The sequence below is a fragment of the Lissotriton helveticus genome, chromosome 7 (assembly GCF_964261635.1).
Source record: "Lissotriton helveticus chromosome 7, aLisHel1.1, whole genome shotgun sequence".
Taxonomy (NCBI): domain Eukaryota; kingdom Metazoa; phylum Chordata; class Amphibia; order Caudata; family Salamandridae; genus Lissotriton; species Lissotriton helveticus.
Genome location: NC_136068.1, coordinates 1744276797 through 1744300124, shown reverse-complemented (window position 1 = coordinate 1744300124; position 23328 = coordinate 1744276797). Strand labels below are relative to the sequence as shown.

Here is a 23328-nt window from a genome sequence, read left to right as displayed (position 1 = left end):
AAGGCAAAAGGAGGAAAAAACAGTCAGAACAATGGGGGAGCCTAAGGAAAAAGTAGTAAAAAACATGGCACATGCAGGAGAAAGCAGTCCGAAAAAATGGGGGGAGTGGAAAGGAAGGAAAACACAGCGAAAATAGGGCAAAAGCATGAGAGAATACTCAGAAAAATGTAAGGAGGAAGCAGTGAAAAAAATGGGACAAAAGCAGGAAAATGGAGAAAGCAGTCAGAAAAAAAACAGGGGAGACGTTAACATTTTGCCCCCCCCTGGAAAATTTTTTGCGGACGCCCATGTTGGAGGGATGCAAAGAACAATGGTGGGAGTCTTGAGTTACGATTCATGGTAACATATACAGGCACTCACACACCTTTGTCAATTTTTGACTTCTAGCCCATTATTACCCAACAATAAATGGGGCCCTTAACTTCAATATTACAAAAATGCTAAAGTAATTGTGAAAACTGGGAGTCAGACTGACTTAGATATGTTGAATTCATTAGGGGGTATAAAATACACAGTTTTGACACTTGTTAAGCAATTTTATGTGTTATACAAACAGAAAGACAATAAAGATGGTTGTATCCAATAAACTGTGGGTTTAGTTTACAAGAAATTTATATGCCAAAATGTATGAATATTAACCTACACTTTTATTACATTTGCAGTCCAAAGAAAGGGATATTTGTGAATACTCACCTTCATTACACCTCAAGGGTTTCTCCTATGACTCATACCGGCATTTATTTATTTCTGAACCTGGCACTGGTGGACATATTTACAAGGGGGCTATTGCCGCTGCAGCATTTTGGTTGTTATGCAGTGGCGGCTCAATCAGTGCTCCACACTGCTCCATATTTACAAACTGACACATAGGCCCAATATGTCAGTTTGTAGAGGTCTGCATTACAATATACCTGCATCAGGTATAATGTATGCTGGGTAGGAGTTCCCATGTTAAAAGCAACGTAGAACTGATGGAGTGAAGTTTACAACTTTTCACTGCATCACTCTACGACTTGACTGCGTCATAATCCCTAACCCTTCTCAAATCAAGCGTAATAATTGATGCAGGGCTTTTAACATGGGACTCACCTCTGTGTTCTGACGCAATCCTGGAGTTATGTCACTCTTACACTCAACTACGACAATGCTTCACTTTAGCGCCAAAAGCTGTGTCAGAATTTCTGATGCATCAGTGAATCCTTGCGTCATGGAGCACCCTATTGTAAGTATAGCGCATCCATGGCGTTGTTAGGGCATTTGCGACAGGCACACAAAATCTGACGCATCGATGCCTATGCATCAGTTCTTGTATATATGCCGCTGAGTCTCTGAGTCTGTCAAATAAGGTCTGGATGAGTCAGACCTGCTGTGAATAATATTCTGTTCTGGATCAAAATTCACCTGGAGTTCATTTAATGCATTCTGTTATTTATTATAGTGAGGGGTCTTTGGTTCTAAATATAAAGTAAGGTCAAAGAAATGCAATGCGTTTTGTAGAAAGGTTGTCAGGAACTTTTTCTCTGCCACCTACAACCAAAGTGGGACACACAGGAAATCCTCATGCATATACCAATGTACCTTCTGTAATGATAAACTGCACAACTCAACGCTAAAGCTATGAGGATGAGGACTGCAGGCACCACCACAACCAGGGTCAGCATTGTCCGGTCCACTGGAAAGAACAGAAAGACATTTTTTGGTAAGATAATAAAAGGTTTAAGGTAAGCATAAGGGGGTGACTACCCACTTTAAATATACTTAAGCTCAACCCCTTGAAAACTATGGCATAGAGAAGACAGTTTTAACTTAGAGGCAATGTGTATAGCATGTATACAGTACCAAAACTGTAATAAAGTAAAAGAAAACACAAAGGAAAAATCCAAAATCAATTTAGTACATATAGTTCATTTAAATAAATACAATGCCAGCAAAACAACAAAAAAGAGATATGAATCGAAATTAAAAATAGCACCAAAAGGTTTAGAGCACCATCTGCAGTCAAATATTCACTGTAGACTGGGACATGGTTGTGATTTATGGTCTACTGTGATGGGAGTGCGGGTTAGATACAGAAACCAGGGCCTAGGTTTACTAAGCTTTTGTGTCATCCTTGAATCTCGCATGGTGAATCAGGAGAATGCAAATACATACTTTCAATTTGCAAAACCCCCCAAAGCCTGATTTGCATGGCCTTGTGTGGTTTTGTAAAGAAATGTAACTCAAAGGAGCTGCTTGCGCTGCATTACATTACATTTCAAGTTGGGAGGCGATCCTTGGACATAGTGTTGGTATTCCAATATATTTACCTATGGATTTTGGTGCATTCCAAGGATTACTAAAGCGAGTTTGGAAATGCATCAAAATGCTATGCCTTTCCCAGTAGCAATATCAAGGAGAAATGCTGTGATATGTCCAGTTCTTTCCTTTTTCCAAATGTGCTGCAGAATGCAGCACCCTAGAAAGAGTAACAAAAATGCCTTTAATGCTTGTTTTTGTGCATGAGGGTGTACCTTTCTGCAGAAAAATAATCCTGCGAGTCGCGCAGGCCCCATTGAACTATGGTGCAAGGGAGCCTCAGTTGGTGCTAGGCAGCATCAAATGCACAGCGCAAGAAGAGAGCATTAATGCTTCATACTTTTGTAAATAGGGAGCATTTCTACTCTCTTTCATGCAATGCAGCGCAGTAACTTTGCGTTTCATGCATTGTGTGAAAGATTGTTAAATATTCCCCCAGGTTCGACTTGGTCACGGCTTTTAGCTGGGGTCTTACAAATGTAATAGCAAAACACACAAGATGATGGACGGAATGTTGCACAATGGCAAAACATTCACCCCCAGTCACAGATCTGGGTTTAATCCATCGTTATTTTGCTCACCAAGCCACCCCAGTTCAGACATGGCCATATGCAAATCAGCCTTGACCCTGTGCCTCCTGGGAACAGTCCAGCCCGAACTGCGAAGCCATGTCTTCCCTGGACCGGAATCATGCATCCTAGGACCAGTTTCTGGCTATCAGCCGTCTTCAGCCAGGATAGCTTGACTCCAGTGGCATAGTGAGCACGGGACCCACGTCTGGGCACACCCTTCCCACATAGGGTGAACAGCAAAACACACAAGATGATGAACAGAATGTTGCACAATGGCAACACATTCACCCCAGTCACAGATCTAGGTTTAATCCATTGTTAGTTTGCTCAGCAAGTCACCCCAGTTCAGACATGGCCATATGCAAATCAGTCTTGACCCTGTGCCTCATGGGAACAGTCCAACATGAACTGCCAAGCCAGGTCTTCCCTGGACCGGAATCAAGCATCCTAGGACCGGTTTCTAGCTATCAGCTGTCTTCAGCCAGGATAGCTTGACTCCAGTGGCGTAGTGAGCACGGGATCCACGTCTGGGCATACCCTTCCCACATAGGGTGAACAGCAAAACACACAAGATGATGGACGGAATGTTGCACAATGGCAAAATATTCACCCCCAGTCACAATCTTGTCATAGCGAGAAAGTTCAGTCCTCTTCCATTCTTCCTCAGGTCCAGAAAGTGTTCTGTGGAGGCTACTATGTATACCATATTCATGCCTGGCACTAACTTGTTGGTGGGTGTAGCTCCTGGTTCCTCCCTAACCAATAGGGCAAACGTTCTGAGAAGTAACCATATCCATGTTTGCACTATTTCTTGTGGGCCCTACTGTCAACAATCCTACAATGCTCTCTCTGCCAAAGATGGGAATCCCCTCTCCCCATGTGGAGAGCCAGTGTGCCCACAGCAGAAGTGTGGCCAGGGAAATGAACACTCACCACCCTGCGGTTGCTCTAAACAAGTTATGGAGGTACCTCCCTTCTCACTGGGAACAAAGAAGCACCTGCCAAGGTGTCAGCTAATATTTGCCTGTAACAAGGCAGGCCCCTTTGAAGTTAATCAAGCTACTGGGTCCAGCCCACTAGTCATCCTGCCATCAAACAACATCTTTCAACACCTAGGGCATTTGTATCTGCTCTGCGAGCAGTAGTCACACCTCACCAGGGCTTGAGCACTCAGAAGACTGCAACAAAGGCTTTGGGCAGGAAACATATCTATGTTATAAAAGTACCTATTCCTTATTAATTATTTAAGAACTTAATGTACTATTACAATTGATTTTGAATAATTATTAAAAGAGGTCTTGAATTATTGTTCTGTCTCTTTCCTAGCAGAAGATAGCTTTAGATTGTCACCAATCCCACACACATAGCAGGACACACACTTGGCCCCATCGGCCAGTAACTGAGTCAAATACACCCATGTCTCTGAGCTCACCTGGACAATCCACGCTATCGTCCACTTCCCCATCACAGTATCCAGTGGTGTAACGAAAGTTTAGGGGGCCCCCCTGCAAAGCATATTGAGGGTGCCCCCTCTGGACCCACTCAGGGGCGGACATGCCAGGGGACTGTGTTGAGAGGACCCCCTGGAGCTCAGGTGCCTCCACGCACCACGGGCCTGTGGATTCTTTTGTTACACCGCTGCTACATGCAGAGCATCAAAGCACCCAATCCTTTAGGACAGATACAAAGAGTCCAAAGACAGATGCCAGACAAGTCTAGCACAACCATTATTTCTATCAAAAAGTTGCAGGCTTTGTTGTGATGTGGTAAATTAGGACACACATTCAACATAATTAAAACACAATGAGTTTTTGAAAAAGAGGTTGATTACTGTATCTTGCAGTTAAAGTGCCAGTACACTTGAGAAATAGGCTCCCTTTGTTTAGGTTTTACCAGTATGGACTACATGAGCAAATGGGGTAGCCATTCACTCTAAACAGACTACTTAAGTGCCAGGGTTTATTTTGTATACCAGGTACCGGTATCCCAATCATTTGGAAATACCTTTAAACAGGCAGACAGCTCAGACCTGGACATTTGGGCTCAGGATTTCGGGAGCTGTGAGCCTTGTTCAGAATTATGGCAAACAAGCTAAAATTAAAGAGCTACATATCCTAGCTGTAAACTTTAGCTGGTGGTTCCCTACTAGGGACAAAAAAGGAAGGAGGGATAGTTCCTAGGGAATAGTGTTCCAAGTGTAATACACAGGCTACTCTTCCTCTAGGCTATTGAGGGATGAGAAGCACAGACCAGACACTTGCTATTCTGTGTTATTGGGATCATTTTGGATTTTTATCGTCCACCGGACCAGCTTCTCCATTGTTGATAGAATGGTCTTCCCTTACAAAGGCATCACAAGTCTCTTGGTCAGGACAATGATCTGTGGGATGATGCCAACATTCTCTAAGTGCTCAGGCAACTTGTGGTGCCATGACCAGCCAAACAGCAGGCACTGAAATCAGGTCGATGCCCAACTGTTGTATGTGGCAGGAAACGGACATCATGCCACTCTACATTCATGTGAAGTGAATTGCACTACATGAGAGTGGACTAAAGGGACGAGAATTCATTTAAGTAGCTGCTCACAGGCCCAGCTACAATCAACAAAAAGCTTTCATTCAAAATTCAAGTGGCAAGTCAACCAGCAAAGGGCGTTTTGCAAGAAATCAAGCATGCAAACAGGTGGACCTGATGTGAGAGGGAGTTCATATGATCCTCAAGTCAAACATCTATTAAAGAAAATACATTCGACAACATCTGGCTCAAAAGATGCAGTTCACAGTGACAACACAACTTCATCGAGTAGGGGACAGACACATACACTCGCAGCTTTATCCCCCAAACCTGGATAATAAAGGGTGGCACTATAGAAGAAGTCATTCTTGTAGTCTTGAATTTCTTTCAGAAATAAAATCAATCCAACCAGTATAATCCCAATAATAAGATTCACAACAGTGCGAAAACATTCAAATCTTAAAAAAAAGTCTCTTGTTCAAAAACAACCACAAAGACACCCTTACAGGTATGTGCATAAGTTATAACAGTTAAGTCAAGCAGCTGTAATTTCAGTTGCACACTACCATCCGGACTGAAGAGCCCCTCAGGCACAGTTCCCTCTGAGATACAGGGATTTAAAAAAATCACTTGCAGGAAGTTAAAGTGAGAATGCTGTGGAGCACAGGATAAAGAGCAAATCTGTATATAGTATAATTATAAAAGCGCAGTTACATCCCTAAGCAGATACATCTGCAAGAACCACCACTCAGGAGGGCAATATCACAGCCCACTCCAGCCAGAAGAGAAGGTATGCACAGGTTACTTGCTGCAAAATATGGTTCTAAGGTAATGAAATATCTACCTTCTATAACCCCAGAAATTCTTTACTGCTTAATCTCCAGATCTCCCACAGATTTAAAATGCCAAAGTGCATATTATCGTGTTCTGTACAAAGCCACAAACCGTTTGTGTGATCTTATTCCATAATCCTTAAAAAAGAAAAAAAAACGTCTGTACCAACAAATCTCGTAAGTACTGAAAGCGTGGGGAGGGTGAAGAGAAAAACTGAACTCACTTTTATTTCCAACTGCTTATTTTATCAGGTTGAATTCTACCATGAACCTTTGCAAAGGGGGAATACCAAGACCAAGTATAAACTAGATGCTAATGCTCAGTGAGCCAATCCACATAGGGTTCCATTACCCGCGGCACTTTGTTCAAGTAAGCTGCTTTAAGAACTATTATTATTTCGGCTTGAATAACTGATTTTAACAAGTGGCCAAAAATCTTTTAATGTTAGTGTTATTATAAGTATACTTTCAGGTTCTATTCAAATGGAGTTTAGACTGATGCCCTAAAAAACATAAGCTGCAATGCATTACAGACAGGAATGACATAGATCCTGCTGACAGTTCATATCAATAAACTCCCCGATTATTCGATTCACTCACAGTTACAACCAGATGAGAACTGGCTGGAAAGGTGCTTTGTAGTCAATAGACCTGACTCCCCACTAGTTGCTCAGAGGTAGTAGAGGAATTTTATGAGCTAAACTACAGAAACATCGCAAACATTAATTTGACTACTGGAAGATGTTTTACTTTAAATGATACACCATATAATTGGCACGGATTTCTTTTTTTTATGCTAGACAGGTGATCAGAGAGCAGGACAGCCAAACACCACCACGCAAATACATAGTAACAGTAGTGGTCAATGTTAACTATTACAACATTGATGAAGGCTTTTAGCAACTCTCACGGGTAATTTAAGACAACACTTAAAGCAAATGTTGAACTCTGTCTCTCACTTTTAAAATAGGATTTATTTATCCTAACAGTCGGTGTAGCTAGTAGATCCAACACGTAGACACTACTAATGCAGCAATCGTCTGCTTGTCACAATCGGTAGGTTATTCAATGGAGATGAAATGAATGGACTATTCGGATGCTTTTCAGGCACACCATCAAGAGCTCTGCCTATCAGAACTCCATTATTTCACTGCAGATAACCAGGAGATCTCTGGTGTTAAGGGGAATAAAATAACATGGAACGTTGGGGGGGGGGGGGGGGTTTGGAACAGAAACAAACATGCTTGACTGTCGCTTTTACAATTAACCACTCTTCCTAAATCCCAGATCAAAAGTTGGCAGAAAGTAATCTGCTGCATAGGCACTTGACCGCTCGGAGAACAGGACCAAAAACCCAACACTGAGGGATACAAGAAATATAACGCTGCATGACAAGGGGAAAAACACAGTGAGGTAAGAAACATTATTAAATCTACAAGACCAAAGTGAATAGTGCAACACAAAGATAATGGAAGCACCTAGGACTCGAACAGACTCAGAGTCACCTGAAGGGCTGAGGCCTGGCCTTCTGCTTCAGGGCAGGGCAAGGCTAGCCAGGCAGGCAGGGGCTCTAGTAATAATTTAAATTATGGCCTGTGAGTGACGGACTGTCCTTCTCAGTCTCTGTCGTGGCTTGCTCCTGGGATGCCCCACCTCACAAGTCACGCGCTCTTTAATTGCATGACTAATCCAATGGAATTGGTCACCAGCCCCACCCTGGACTTTTTCAGACGCGGAGACAATTGCCCACCATGGACCCACCCACCATCATAGCTGCCAAGGTTTCAAATCACTATGATTGACATGTTAATAATTTCAGTGTCATTATGAGTGACATTACAACGACAATGAGTGACACTTTGTCACAAGCAAAATTAAGCAATGAAGACCAGGGAAACACATAAATATCAGAAAATAAACCCAATTGAATAACAACAAACACTAAGAAGAACTTAGAACTTCTACAACACACTTGAAATGTAAGGGCAGGAAAGGCACAGTCACAGCCTTGGGGTTACAGCCTGGCCACAGGCTGTAATTTATTTTACACAAAAAAAAACAAATAAAAGAGTAAGTTGCACAACCTTAATAGTCCTATAAGCAATTATCACATAATTTGTGGCACAGACAATGTTTACTTAGTTTAAATAGGATAAATACAAAATACACTTTACCTGCGCTCACTCTCTCAGGCACTTGTAATGCAGCATGCAGACTCCTCATGGCAGCTGCCTAGGCGGCGCCGCGGGCAGTGGGATGGGGTCAGGTGACATTTGGTTCCTCCAGCTCGAATGTGCAGTTACACTGTCTGATGAGACCTATATTTGCTGCACTTACTTCCCTTACTGCCTGTAGTAATAATGGTCTGCCTCATACTGAGTCACTTTCAGCCGGCGCTGGTGGGCCTGAGATCGATTTTCCGCATTATTTACACCTTATCGACAAATTCTTACCAGCCGGGGCGGCAGTGAGCAGCTGCTGGCAGGCTGTACCTTCATGGCTCCCAGCATGCAGGGCCTGGCACGCAGTGATCTTTTAGAACAAAACGGAGGTCAAAGAATGAGAAACAACTTTAAAGAGGTAGAGGGCGGATATGGAGTGGTGGCTGAAATGATGTATCCAGACTCAGGCAGGAGTAGTGTCCAGGTAGCATCTCCCAGGCAGAAGTAGGGGGGGGCTGACAGACACCAGGGCTCTCTGGTCACATGCCCACATGAGGCTTTAGGTGCCTTTGTCAGCCGAGAATTGTTCTGCAGTCCCTACTTCCAGTGGAACTCCTCAGTGTCTGTGGGAGGCAACACTACCGCCTGGCCTAGTAGTAACTGTTGTAAACCGCGTTAGAATTACCCTTTCTTTCCACAATGCAGGGAAAATCCATATGTGTAAATTTTACATGCCAACAAAAAAAACGTGTTGGGAGAAACCGAGTTTTAGGAGAAATCCGGCCCAGACTGGCATGTAACCTCAGCTGTAGCAAACTCTCGCACACTCTCGTCCAGATTGTGAGGCATGACACTGCGCCGCACTATGAATACGTTACTGAAAACTAAGGTGCTTCTGTGCACATTTTCATATTTTGCCATTTAAGGGGACTGATATAGAAGGAAAATAGATCTTCCTCAGAGCTCAGTGGAGAGCTGGGATTTAAAGCCAAATTTGCTTCTGTCAAAGGCTTCTAAGCCCGGAGTCATTTTAGTTCCTCGTGTGTGTCTGCTCCACAAGGCGCTCTTTGTCCTCTGATGAGGAGAGTATTTGGTGTGTCGCTGAAGCTGCCGACTTTGGGGCTGGAAACCAGGGTTCTGAGCCTCTGGGTCGCATACACATCCTGTGATTCTGGGCAAATCCCAGCTCTGCCAAGTATCACGCGGAGACTAACGCATTTCAGTGCGGTGATGACGCATTTCAGTGTGGTGGTCCGCATCACCGCACTGAAATGCATTGTCACACATTATTGGCATTTGCGCCTGCCCCCGGAATGTCAAGCCATAGCATTGCTAATTCCAATGCGAGTCTGAAACGTACAGCTGGAGAGTAGCAGCACACTGCTCAGGCATGCTGGGGCTGGCTGTCTGAGCAGTGATTTGCGCTACAATGTAATAATTTGCGCCCAGCGCGTCAGCAGCTGACTTTTGATAACTGTGACACGTCACATCCTGCTGGCGCCTGTGGCGCACCACGGGTCAGGCAGCAATGTTTCTGTATGGCAAAGGCGCGCACCGCCGTGGTCAAATTTAAATTAAATGAATCATCATTGCGATTCTAGACGACTGGGCTCTCGACTCACGGGACCCTGGAGCAGCTGGTGAGTACCTTTAAAAGAATCCTTTCCGGGGTCCGCAGTAAGTAATTACTTATTCAATCCTTGCTGAGTCCAATTATGTATAAGCATTTCTATGCAGCCGCGTTGCAGATCCCGACATACAGGAATTTCAAAGGTATGGGTGCCAGAATGAGCTTGTTTGGTGAGAGCCCCACACAAACTCAGGGCCACTTAGGTTATCTGCCATCAATGCTAAACTGTCCCACTGAGCCGAGCGCTGTCACAAGCAGCAGGAGTTGCTGTAAAAGCCCCTTAAATTACTTGATTTTTACCACTACATGCCTTTACACTTATTTCACCACGTATGGACGGCTCTCAGGTCCCGTGCCTGTCAGGTATGTGGTTGCTATAAAATTGGGATAATTCTGAGCTGCCTACGATCTCCTGTACTCTAGGAATTAAGGAGCCTGTCTCTTCTTCAGCAGTGACATGTTAGTGCACATACTAGAGTGTAGTAGGGTGCGAATGGAGGGGGTGCTGTGCTAATTGACTAGCTCTGCATGCAGTTTGCCTCATTATAGTGCCATGTGCGGCGCCCTGTGCCATAAAACATGGATCTCTCCAGCAGGCGGGGGGTATCCTGCCCAGCTTTACATTGCGATCAGATTACAAGGGCACTAGTGCCCTCTAATCTCTTGTGATGCTTTGCAGCAGTTTTAAAATCTTTTTCTCCTTGTTCAAATGGCTGTACATTCGGATATTTATATGTTTCCCTTTTATTCATTGCTCTATTTTGCTCTCGAGATAGTGTCGCTCATGGTCATTGAAATGTTACTCCCAATCACACTGAAATTCTGAAAGTCACACATAGCAATCTGAAACCTTGGCAGCTATGAAATCCGTTAATCTCCCTCCAGTGCCTGTAACCGGTGCTCATGCAAAGCGCTCCATTACCTTGGGTTCGAGTTTTCACTATATAAATATGCAACAACAAAAAAATTAGTGCGCGCTTCTTGGACTTCCTTACTTCAGTGACGTCGATAGTTTCACCATACTTCACCTCGCACTGTGAGCCCGATGCCGGCATCTGTAGGGTCAAATAATGTATTGGAAGGTCAAGTGCCACTTGTGTAACAAGAGAAAGGGCTCTGCAAAATTCACTCGGGACGGCGGGGTCGTTCACTTAAATTGAGATGCCAAGCCTTGAAACCGTTCGCACCTTCCTCCCCCACCACATCCCTCTCCCCCCCACCCCCATCCCCGCTCCCCTCCCTCCAAGCTTCAGTGTGACTCTCGTGGTCCAAATAGTTCATCAGAGTGGCGGTACATTAATAAAGAGCTCTGTCTGCCTCAGAGGCCCTGCTAAGGCCCGGACATGCTCAGCGCACCATTTAATTAATGAAGAAGAGCCTCTGAGGCCCGGCCCCCGGCCCTGGTGTGCGGCTGCGCACAATTTAATTTATTACGGGCGTGCGCAGCGCATCACCGCAATGAAGAGGCTTCGGTCGCTTCGCGCTTCCTGGCTCCGGCTGAGTGAGGGTCCCCTGGAGAGCGGGGCCCCCTGGAGAGCGAGGCCCCCCGCAACGCAGGGGCTCCGGGGGCCTGTGTTACGCCCCTGACAGTATCCCCCTGCTCCCCTACCAAGTCATCTAGCACCCACCGCCACAGCTGGTGTCTGAGACCATGTGGACGCAAGCCCTCGCCACCCCCTATCCTGACACCGCCACCAACCTAGAACAAGCTTTCAAAGTCAAAAACCACTTTATTCGATTTAGTTAAAAATCATAAAAGCATTCTACAAGAAATTTAAAAAGGGACAATACAAATTCATGAGAGGTTACATACATCAATAACAATTTATATATACACAGTTTAAAAACAGTTAAAAGAAAAATAAATATTTAGCTAAAATATACAGGTACAAAAAATACATTTCATCCTTCAGTGCAGAACCCTAATATTACATTTTAAGACGTCTCCTCCTAATCCTAACAGCAGCAACAAGATAGTTGGCCACGCTAAACATGACCAAAGCTGAATCCAACATTTGGAGATACAGGAGGGCTGGTTTTGCCTGGTGGAAGGCTTTGTCCTTCAATAAAGGTACCAGGTATTTCTGTCTGGGCGCAATATAGAAGTGACAGAACAGCATAAGGTGCATATTATCTTGCGGTGAAAAGTTGTCGCAACTACACACAGGTGCATCCTCCTGCTTATACCATCCTTGACTATCACAAAGAACCATATAAATCTGGTTAAACCGGAATTTTACCAGAAGCCACCTATGAAAAGGGATGTTAACAATGGCGAGGTACGGTTGTATAGCAAGGCAGGTAATGGTCAAAAAATGGGCTCTAACCGAGGGTTTTGTAAGTTGGCGTTCCTCCCTCTCCACGTTTTTCAATTTGGAAAAGTTGAGCTTGACCCAATCTAAATCAGATTTCCTTAGACCCTGAGGGGCAAAAAAAATCTCAGGACGACCAAGGTCCAAGGAACACTTATAGATGTATGATAGCCAAGCAATATTTTTAGATTTATCCAATTTTAGACAGTCCCCCAGTATTTTATGATTTAAACCTAGGTTGTTATTGGTCCAGGTCCTAATCCATAACAAAATAGGTGCCATTAGAAGGATATCAGTGATATACCCTAAACCAAGCTCCTGGTGAACTGAAAACGTAGCTGTTGATTGGGGGAGCCCTAGTATAGATCGAAGGAACTTATTTTCTTCCCTTTGAATAGATTCACAATTCACATAACCCCACAGGCCTGAGCCATACCTGGCTATTGCCACAGATTTTGCCCTATACAAGCATAATAAAGCACCAGTCGGCTTCCCACCCAGTCTCCTAGAAAAACTTAAAATTGCATTTGCAGAGCTCCTAACTGCTTTAGTTTTGGCTGTAATTTGAGGAGCCCAGCTACCCTTGGTATCATAAATTACACCAAGGTAAGTAAATATTTTGACATTAGTGATCACATCACCATTACAATAGAACTGTTTGGTATTATTTTTAACAGCCCCAAATGCCATAATGTGAGATTTGGAATTGTTTACCACTAAGTCAAGTGAAGACATAAAATCACTAAAAGCATTTAAAAGTCTTTGCAAACCTAAATGGGTCTGAGCTATCAAAGCAGCGTCATCCGCGTACAGGAGAACAGGGATGCGAGTATCCCCTGCACGCGGTGTGTCCAAGGTAGCAGTTAAAAGATTCTTCTCTAATGAATTTATATAAAGAGTGAACAGCATGGGAGCAAGAATGCAGCCCTGCCGCACGCCCCTGCTCGATTTGAACCAAGCTGTACGATTGCCTTCTTGGTCCATTCTAATTGATGCTTTTAAATCCTTGTGGAGTTCTGCCAAAAAGTGCACAAGGGGAGGATCAAGTCCCAATTTTAACAACATGGTCCACAGCCGGGCTCTATTGACCAAATCAAAGGGCGTGGTCCATAAAGGCAACAAAAATTGACCCCTTTTTTGCTGTTGTGTATTTTGAAATTATCAAATGAAGATTTAAACATTGGTCCTCTGTTCCTCTACCTGAACGAACCCCATACTGGGCATCTGTTAAAATATCCTTATCTATAGACCAACTGTTAATTCTTGCCAGCAAAACTTTGCCCAGGACCTTCATGGAAGAATCCAATAAAGATATATGTCGAAAGCACTTGGGGTCGTTTCTTTGGCCCTTTTTAAAAATTGGGACTATGATTGAACATGCCCAGGTTTTTGGCAAACCCCCCTCAAGCACACAGTTAAAAACATTGGCTAAGATCTCTGCCCACATCCCCTGGGTTTAGTTTGTAGAGATCCAAAGGGACCCCGTCTGGGCCAGGAGCTTTATTGACAGCAGAGCCTAATATCGCAACCTCTACTTCAGATTTACTAAATTTTAACTTAAGAGGAGAAGTTGGGGAACAAGGCATTGCAAATGCCTCAACTATTTCATTTGACCCATATATATTAGAAAAATGTTTAATCCACTCTGCTTCAGGGATATTTATTTCAAGATCCATGTTATTTGATTGAGCAAATAAGGGATTATTAATTATGGACCAGAATTTGGAACTTTGTTTAAGGGTGGTGGAATCCATTAGAGAGTCCCAGGCTTCCTCTTTGATGGCCTTTTTACGCAACTTGACCACCATAGCGTATTCTTTTCTCAACTGTGCCACCAATGACCTATCTCTAGGGGATTGTTTAAGAGCTTTCAGCAGAGCCGAGTGTGCCTTGGAGCATGTATGATCGAACCAACCAAAAGCTGGAACAGGACCCCTCCTTGGTCTAGCTGTAAGCTCTTTTTCTACTCTGGCACAAATGGCCTCAAAGGCACTAACTACCTCCTTCCCCCCCTCTCTAAGTCCCTACATTTCTCAAGTTCTACAACCATATTTTGCTCAATTAGACCAAGAAAGTCCTCAGGGCAAACTTTACACCATTTAAGGCGCCTTCCCTGGTCTCTACTCCTTACATCCCTTGTAGAGGTGGCCCTCAAGGCCCCTTTGCTCAAGCCAGAGAAATCGTCCAAAACTAACAGCACCGGGTTATGGTCGCTGAACCCGCTTACAATTGCATTATAGAACAATACATGGCGTAAGAGCCCCGGGGACATAAAAAAGTAATCAATGATCGATTCACTTCCCCTTGCATTATACGTGACCACGCGCTTTTTTAAGTCTGAAAACCCTGGTTCAAATAAATCATTAAATGATAACAAATTTTCCATTGCCACACCCTTGGGGCTATGCTCAAAATGTGGCAAAGATGTGTGCTCTGGACCGGTATCATCTACAATCTGGCAATGTAACCCGCACAAATGAACATTAAAATCTCCCATCATAATTAGTTGAACAAAAGAAACCTCATCACCTGGATAACTCACTGTGCTGACAGTCACCCCCATCAAGTTTACTCCAAACTCAAGAAACCCTCCACCCACACCAGCTGGTACACCACAGAACTAAGAACCACCAAACGCACTTGCAGGTACCTTGAAAGAATATTGAGCACTACCAAGGAGCCTGCGGACTGACCCACTTCCAATTCATCCCTCAACCATTACCACCAACTCCTGAAAAGATGAAAATAAATGTGATCACCGACCGCATCAACGCCAGCTCCAACCAAGGCAAAGAACTCTTGTCAGAGAGTACACCAACCTCTCAGCTGTCAAAAACATCATCACCCCCTCCCAGGAACTCTGCAACATACTGGTGAACTTCTTCCAAGACATGATCGCCACCATCTACAAAAACTTCAAACCCCAATCATCCACCATCAACACCCTCAGCTGCCTCGCTACCAGAACTCCTAACTCTACCCACTGGCTCACCACCTGAGACCAGCTCACTGCTCAAGACACCACTGCAATCATGAACTCCATCCACCCAGGAACACCTTCAGATCCCTGCCCTACCACATCTTCAACTTCGAGAGCAAGATAATCTGCTCATCCATCTTCAGGGCCATCATCTCCAAAGAATAGAACCATGCAGAAGAACATCCCCCTCTCAAGCACCTCAAGAGCTACCATTTTATCTCTCTGCTTCCCTTTCCAGTCAAGGTCCTCGAAAAGGCCATCAACCACCAACTCACGGAACACCTGGAAAACAACAGTCTTTTGGACACCTCCCAATCTGAATTCCACACCAACCACAGCACAGAGACTGCCCTGATCGCTACAATAGATGACATCATAACCCTCCTGGACTGGGGATAAACCGCAGCCCTGATCCTCTTCAACCTCTAACCCACGTTCGACACAGTATCCCACCACACTCTCATCAAGAGACGCCACCACAAGGAAATCCCCTTGAGTGTATCACCTTCTTCCTCGCTGGAAGAAAACAGAGAGTCTGTCTACCACTGTTCAAGTCAGAACCCAAGAATATCATCTGCAGCACCCCTCCCAGCTCGTCCCTCAGCCCTACATTGTTCAACATCTACATTACCCCATTGGCCAACATCATTAAAACTCATGCACTAAACATCATATCATAGGCTGATTACACTCAGCACAACCCAACGCTATCAGACAACCCTCCACCACCATAGCCATCATCGGCTGGTTAAAAGACGACTGCTTAACTCTCAATACAGGCAAAACAGAAGTGCTGATCTTCGGGAACAATACCTCGTTGTAAAATGACTCATGTAAAATGACTCATGGCCGCCTTCCAAACTTGGACCCTCGCCTACTCCAACAGAGCATGCACACAACTAGGCATCATCCTGGACAGCAAGCTCACCATAAAAAAAACAGATCAACAAGCCTCACCCGCCTTCTCCCTCAGCCTTCACATGCTTCGCAAAATCTTCAAAATCTTCAAAAGGCTGACCGTGAAAACAAGAAGAACCATCAGTCAAGCCCTAGTCACCAGTTGGCTGGACTACAGCAACACGCTCCATACAGGAATCACAGAGCACCTCCTGAAAGACTGCACAGAATACAGACTACAGCTGCCAAACTCATCCTAAACTCCCCAGATGAACCCACATCACCCCCCCACCTCAGGAAGCTACACTGGCTGCCCATTCGTAAGAGATGTCAAGTCAATTCACTGATCCACTCTTTCAAAGATGAGCACAACCAGGGATTAGCATACATCAGTCACTGCTTGAACTTCCACCATCTCACTAGACACCTGTTTTCTGCCGATCGATCAAATAGGAGGAGGCCTTGCCCTAATCTTTAAAGACAAACTCAAACTCACGCTGGTTCATCTCCAGGACCCATCCACCTTTGAATACCTCTGCGCCGATCTTACTACTCCTGGTTCCCCTACTATCTGCCTACATACCATCTACCAACCCCCCCGGTAACTCTATCACCTTTACCGAGGTATCGGTCTGACCTCATTATTCAAGCATCGCTCTCTAACTCCAGCAATCTCTTCCCAGGAGACTATAATATCCATTGGAATAAAAAAGAAGACCCTGCAGTCAACCTCTTTAATGATACTATGGACATTAGTGACCTGACTCAACTCTGCCAATCTCCAACTGACTCTAAAGGTGCCGCCCTTGATGCTATTATCACTAGCAAGGATCTGGCCTCCCTCTCCAAGATCATTCCCGTGGACTGGTCAGATCACCACCTTATCCTCTTCACCATGAACAGCTCAACTACTCGTCCTACCCCAATCGGCAGTTTACCAATGAAACACACTCGTAATCTTCACCTCATTCCCCCTGGCGAGTTGGAATCTATCATTAAAACTCGATAACTACTCTCCCCTCTCTCCTACAGCACTACCGACCTAACTGATCATTACAATAATTCTATCCTTGAAGCCCTTGACCAAATTGCCCCAACTAAACTAAAACAACAAAAAAACATCCCACCCAAATCCTGGTTCAACTTGGACCTTAATAATGAAAGACGTGCCCTCAGACAGTCGGAACGTGCTTGGAGGAATCAACTTTCCTCTACTAACCTGGTACTCCTTAGAAATGCCAGGGCCAAATACAAAAAGCACATCTTCAATAAAAAAGCCTCCTTCTTCCGTTCTCAACTCGACCAGGCTAGAAATCGTCCCAGAGAACATTTTAACATTGTCAAAAAACAAACCTCCTCTGGCCCTCCAAAACTATTAGCCACTGTTGAGAGGTGCGAAGAAATCGCTAGCTTCTTTTCTAATAAAGTCAACAAGATAGAGCTATCCTTCTCTACCACCCACCCCACCCAACCAACTCCTCCCTCATTCAATCCTCCCCTCAGCCAACACCTCCTCCCGTGCATTCCAACTGCACTTTTGTCCACTTCTCCCCCTTATCATGTTCCCTCACAACCCCTCCTCGCTCTCCCCAGTTTGACACCAATTATATTGACCCTCAGCCAAAAAACAATGCTTCTTGGAGTGAATTCTATCCTATATCTGAAACTGCTGTTCTCAACAGCATCTCCAAACTCAAACCATCCACACATACAAAAGATCCTCTTCCCGCTCATTTGGTTCAGGAACTTAAGCACATCATTGCCCCTATATGGACCAACATTATCAACTCCTTCTTTGCCACTGGTAGTGTTCCTGCCTCCCTTCAACTAGGTCAAGTCATCCCCATCCTCAAAAACACCGCTGCTGACCCTAATGACTTAAACAATTTGCGCCCTAACTCAAACCTTCCCTTCCTCTCCAAAGCCCTTGAAAAATGTTCCTGTCACAACTGGATAACCATATCGACTCATTCAATCTCCTTGACGCTTTCCAATCTGGTTTCAGGAAGGGATGAAGCACCGAAACTGCAATGCTCAACATTACTGATGACATTCATCGCTCTTTAGGCAAAGGAGAATCCTCCCTCCTCATCCTCCTTGACCTCTCTGTGGCCTTTGATACTATTCATCATCTCACCCTACTTAAAACTCTCAAAGACCGCTTCGGTTTTGATGGCAATGTCCTCAAGTGGTTCACCTCTTATCTGCATAATAGAACCCAACAAATTATGCTCAGCGGTTGCCTCTCCAAACCTCAACCTGTTTCACTTGGTGTCCCACAAGATTCTATCCTCTCTCCTACTCTCTTCATGGAACCCCTCACCCTTATTCTCAAACAAGCTAACATCAGTTACCACCTTTATGCCGATGACACTCAACTACATTATAAGATTAAATCCCACAACGACAGCTTACATCTCAACCATATCCTGACCAAAGTCCAAGCCTGGTTTCATCTTAACCACATCAAAAAAAAATCATCAAAAAACTGAAATCATCCTTTTCGCTCCCAAAAACATCTCTCTGCCTATCCAACACTGGATTGCAGTTATCAAAGCACTTAATTGCTCTCTCTACACCTCCAACTCTGTCAAATTCCTTGGCATCAGCATCGACCAGAATCTTAATCTCATCCCTCACATCAAAAAAGCGGCTAAAGGTGCTCTCTACACTCTACACCACCTTAAAAAAATTCAACTCTTTATTCCAGCTGATGATTTTAAAATTGTTGTACAATCTCTTGTCCTTTCAAGAATAGACTATGGCAACGCCACCTTTGCTGGCACCCCCAAAGTCCAACTTGCCCCGATTAAATCTGTTCTCAACCTGGCGGCTGGGCTTATCTCTGACTGTAAGCGATATGATCACATCTCTCCTGTCCTCAAAAACCTCAAATGGCTCCCAATAGAAGGCTGATCCACCTACAAGATTGCCTGTATCACTCACAAAGCCCTTCACCAAAATACCCCCTCGTACCTTTCTGACAAACTCCAAAAAGCACGGTGTACTAGATCTTTGAGGAGCACTAACGCCCTTGTCCTAATCCCCCCACGGATCAAAAGTAAAAAGACTCAATCATGTGCATTCTCAAGCAATGCCCCTTCGATTTGGAACTCTTTTCCCAAAGATCTTCGTTGCAACCCTTCCTACTATCTCTTCAAAAAAAGCCTCAAGATGCTTCTTCTCAACAAAGATTGGGGTCCTTAATGATACTGTTCTATCCATTTTCTCATTTCACTCCTCAATTCACCCCCTCCTACTTCCATTTCCTATATTCTCTCTCCTTCTCTATCTAACCCTCTCTATCTACTTATTCAACAGTCCTCTTCTCCGTTACCTGATCTCTGAATTACCTCTTCCTTTTACTCTCGTTAGATTCAAATGCCTTATCCTATGTTATTAAATTGCTTTATGTTGACCTGTTTCTTGATGTTTTACCCTATCCTGTAAAGCACTCTGATACTCTTGGGTCCAGTAGCGCTATATAAAACCTTTTAAATAAATAAATAAATAAAATACATTTTAACGTACAGGTCCTAGGTACAGTTTGTACCATATTCTAGAGACTTATAGGTAAGTTAATTATAATTTCATTATTGATATATAATGCTCAATATTTAAATTTTCAATATCATTTTCATCATGTTATATGGAGGAGCACAGGGTTTTGCAGCCAGCAAAAATAAATAGGGCAACGATCTAAGGGTACACCCTACAAAAGTTGGTCACTTCCTACAGTAAGCATATTGGAGTTGGAAAATTCAATCTCACAGGTATACTTTGAAATCAGTGGCATCATGTAGTACAAATGTAATTCTGCAAACAAAAGTAGATACGTAGAAGGAGAAATAAAGTTATTTCTTCTTGGTGCGCCTACACTAGGAAGGCATACCTTTGTGATGCATTCTGGGTTTACTATAAGTAGTAAATCTGGGAATGCGTCAAAATCTATGGATTGATGACCAAGAACACCCAGACTCCACCCATGGAAAGGCTTCCCAGGGCAGAGTAACATAAGGCAGAGACTTGTGCTGTATTGTCTTACTCCAGAATTACTCTGCCACTAAGAGCCACACAAGGTTAAGGCTTGTGTTGGCCTGGCATAACCTTGCTTGACCCAAGGGCAACGCAATCTGTTTGTAAATCTGCCCTGGGAATCTAGCATCAATGAGTGGACAGACTGAGTTTGTTAGGGACTCTTGAATATCCACTTTTAGAAAGATAGCTGTCATGTAGTTCCTATAAAACATATCCAGGATCTGCGCGTTTAGACAACATACACTGTAGGATTGGTGTCAGATTGATTCTAGACACCCCCATCGGGTATATTGGCCTGTGAACCAGCTAGCTCACGGTGTCACTAGAAACTCCTCTTACCAAGGAAAGAATAGTTCATGGCAACTATCGAACATGACAAACCCGATACCTCAGGACCTTGGAACAGTGTAATACTTTTTTCTTAGTCACTCGTGCTCACTTAGTCTCAGAGAGATACACAGAATAAAAGGTAGGGACACTTTCAATACGTTTTTATTGAGAAGTCGTTATTCTAGTGTAAAATAGGTGCGCTGAAACAATCACTAGACAGTAACAGATATAAATGATTAGAAGCACCAAGAGTGTAAAAGGATGGTAGATTTCTACCATTTTGCTATAACCATGAATACAGGCAAGTATATAAAATACATGACACTAAAATGCGTACTCCTATGATGCTATCCTAACTAGATGCACCTAAGTGTACCTACCATGTATGTAGGTGCTAAGCCAAGAATCCCTCTATGAAAAAGTCAATACCCATTACCTGAAGTGAAAAACTAAGGGACCCCATCCTGGTCTCGGGTTGGACACCCTGAAAGGGATGTCAGACCACTGCGATCTGGAGTATCTGCATGCAGGGGCTTCGGCGTCTCGCGTCAGTGTGTCGGCATGGAAATCCTGATCTCCCCTGCCTATCTCAGCAAGATGTGATGTTGATATACCCAAAGGTATCCCCGGGGTTCTACCTTGCGGTGCCACTGTCGGACTTAGGATGATGTTGGGAATTAACCTTGTACATAGTTACTATGCAGGAGATGGCAGTCCTGCGGAGTTTCCAAGAATCCAAGATCCTCATGCATAATCAATGAGGCTAATGTTTCAGGGAAAACCCCACGTTCTGTAAACAGTACTGTAACTAGGTAAAGGGTCAGTCCTAACAGCACGTTATATATGTAATGTAGGGATGCAGATAGGTGAATGGTTGGGATGTTACCCGAGCCTATATTGGGGTACCTATGTGGAATATAACATAGCCAAGAGTCGAATGGTGAGCTTTAACCATGTTAATACTATTAGAAAGCACATTGGAGATATACGACTGAAGGAGGCTGCAGCTTTGACATTTCTATAACCATCATCTTTGCCCATGAACAGATGTGCTTTCCATTCCAGAGCAGGCTCTTCTGCCAAATATTCTAACTTACTCGGCACTGACAGTAGGGCAACAGGACACTAAGAATGGCTGGGATCTGGCTATTTTTGGTTGGAAATTCTATTAGCAAATTCATGAAAATGATCCCCTTGGTCTCCTTGATTCAGAACCTCAGACCTAATTTACTGATGTTCAAGTATTCATGCTATCGCTGAAACATTACGATTTTAGTTGTCCAATAGTAAGCTCCTAATTCACAAAAGTAATCTGAGACAAAGTCCTAACTTTACGACTTTCGGTATTCACAGAAGGCATTTAGGAGTACTAAAGTTAGGATTTTGTCTCAGTCAATCTTACATTTTGGTCTTAAGTTAAACTTATGACAAACATAAGTTTAAGTGAGACAAAATCCTAGTTGTAAAGTTAGGATTTTGTCTCAGTTAAACTTAAGTTTGTCTTAGGTTTAACTTAAGACTCAAATTTAAGATTGACTGAGACAAAATCCTAACTTTAGTACTCCAAAATGCCTTCTGTGAAATACCGAAAGTCGTAAAATTAGGATTTTGTCTCAGTTAACTTTTCTGAATCGGGCCCTAAGATTTTAGTTGCCCAATTAACACTATGCACCTTGCTCTAAACTAATATATATACTTAGCCTATTCATTTGAGGTATATTCAGCCATGAAGGTCAAAGTGTTTATCACCTTCTCTCTTGGTTGTTCAACCTGTAGAGCCTGCCAAGGTTTTCATGATGAATTCTACCAGCACTGTCATCCTGTCCTCTTCTTTCCCTATGAGTTGCTACATCATATATATTGTGATATCTGATTTTTATTAGAACAACACATAGCAAGCACCACCATGATCACAGCGCCTATGTTTTTCAATTGCAGCAGTAATTTTGTGCTATTTTTTTATACCATTGTTTGGTCCTAGATGTGTTCTTACACTGATTAGACAGAAGAAGATGAGTTGTGCCCTCCTTATTGCTGGCGGAGCAGGTGATGCTGGTTCCGGGTGACCCTGTGCCTTTATGCCGACTCTTTGTCACATAGCCATTCAAAAAGGGATCAGAGCTGACATCTTTCTCTGCAGAGCTCACATTCCTATCTGGAAACTGCCAAGTGATGGCCGCAGGTGGGTTGGCCTTCACCACGCACCAGCACTCAAATTGGGTGAAGGTAAAATGGCATATTGAGTCTGAAGAGATCTCAGGAGTATCTGTAAAGAAGTAAATGATAGCATTATGTTCTCAAACCCAGCAATTGCTTTTGGCATATTACTTGCAGTATACTATATCACGTTAGCGGTGACTGTATTAACAATTTAACGACAGGGTTATATATCTATAGGAGGATTATATGTTTTACATTTACTTCCAAAAATATGATTCCTAATATTTTGTAATTATGTCAACACAGTCTTTAAGCCCACCACAAACCTATAATGTTGGATGTACGCTGTTACAACGCATGCTTTTACCACGCATGCTTTTACAACGCAGGTTTTTCAACGCAAGTCGTTACAACGACTTGCGTTGGGGGGTGCTGGATAGTGAATAGTTTAATTTACTATTCCAACTCCAGGCCCCGTGGATAGTAGGGAAGGTGTTGGATAGTAAATTAAACTATTACCTATCCTAGAGCGCCCCCCAGCGCAATTTGTTGTAGTGACTTGCGTTGAAAAACCTGCGTTGTAAAGGCACTGCGTGGTAAAAGTT

General features: G+C 43.6%; 1 protein-coding gene across 1 annotated transcript in view; it reads right to left on the bottom strand.

The window, feature by feature from the left end:
- Positions 1–23328, bottom strand: part of LOC144770730 (sialic acid-binding Ig-like lectin 14) — a 167602-nt gene that overhangs the window by 52456 nt on the left and 91818 nt on the right. The window contains exons 6-7 of the mRNA XM_078655467.1: positions 22557–22829; positions 1579–1672 (exon numbers count right to left, since the gene is read on the bottom strand). Coding sequence (XP_078511593.1) covers positions 1579–1672; positions 22557–22829 — 367 coding nt within the window. The remainder of the gene's footprint in view (positions 1–1578; positions 1673–22556; positions 22830–23328) is intronic.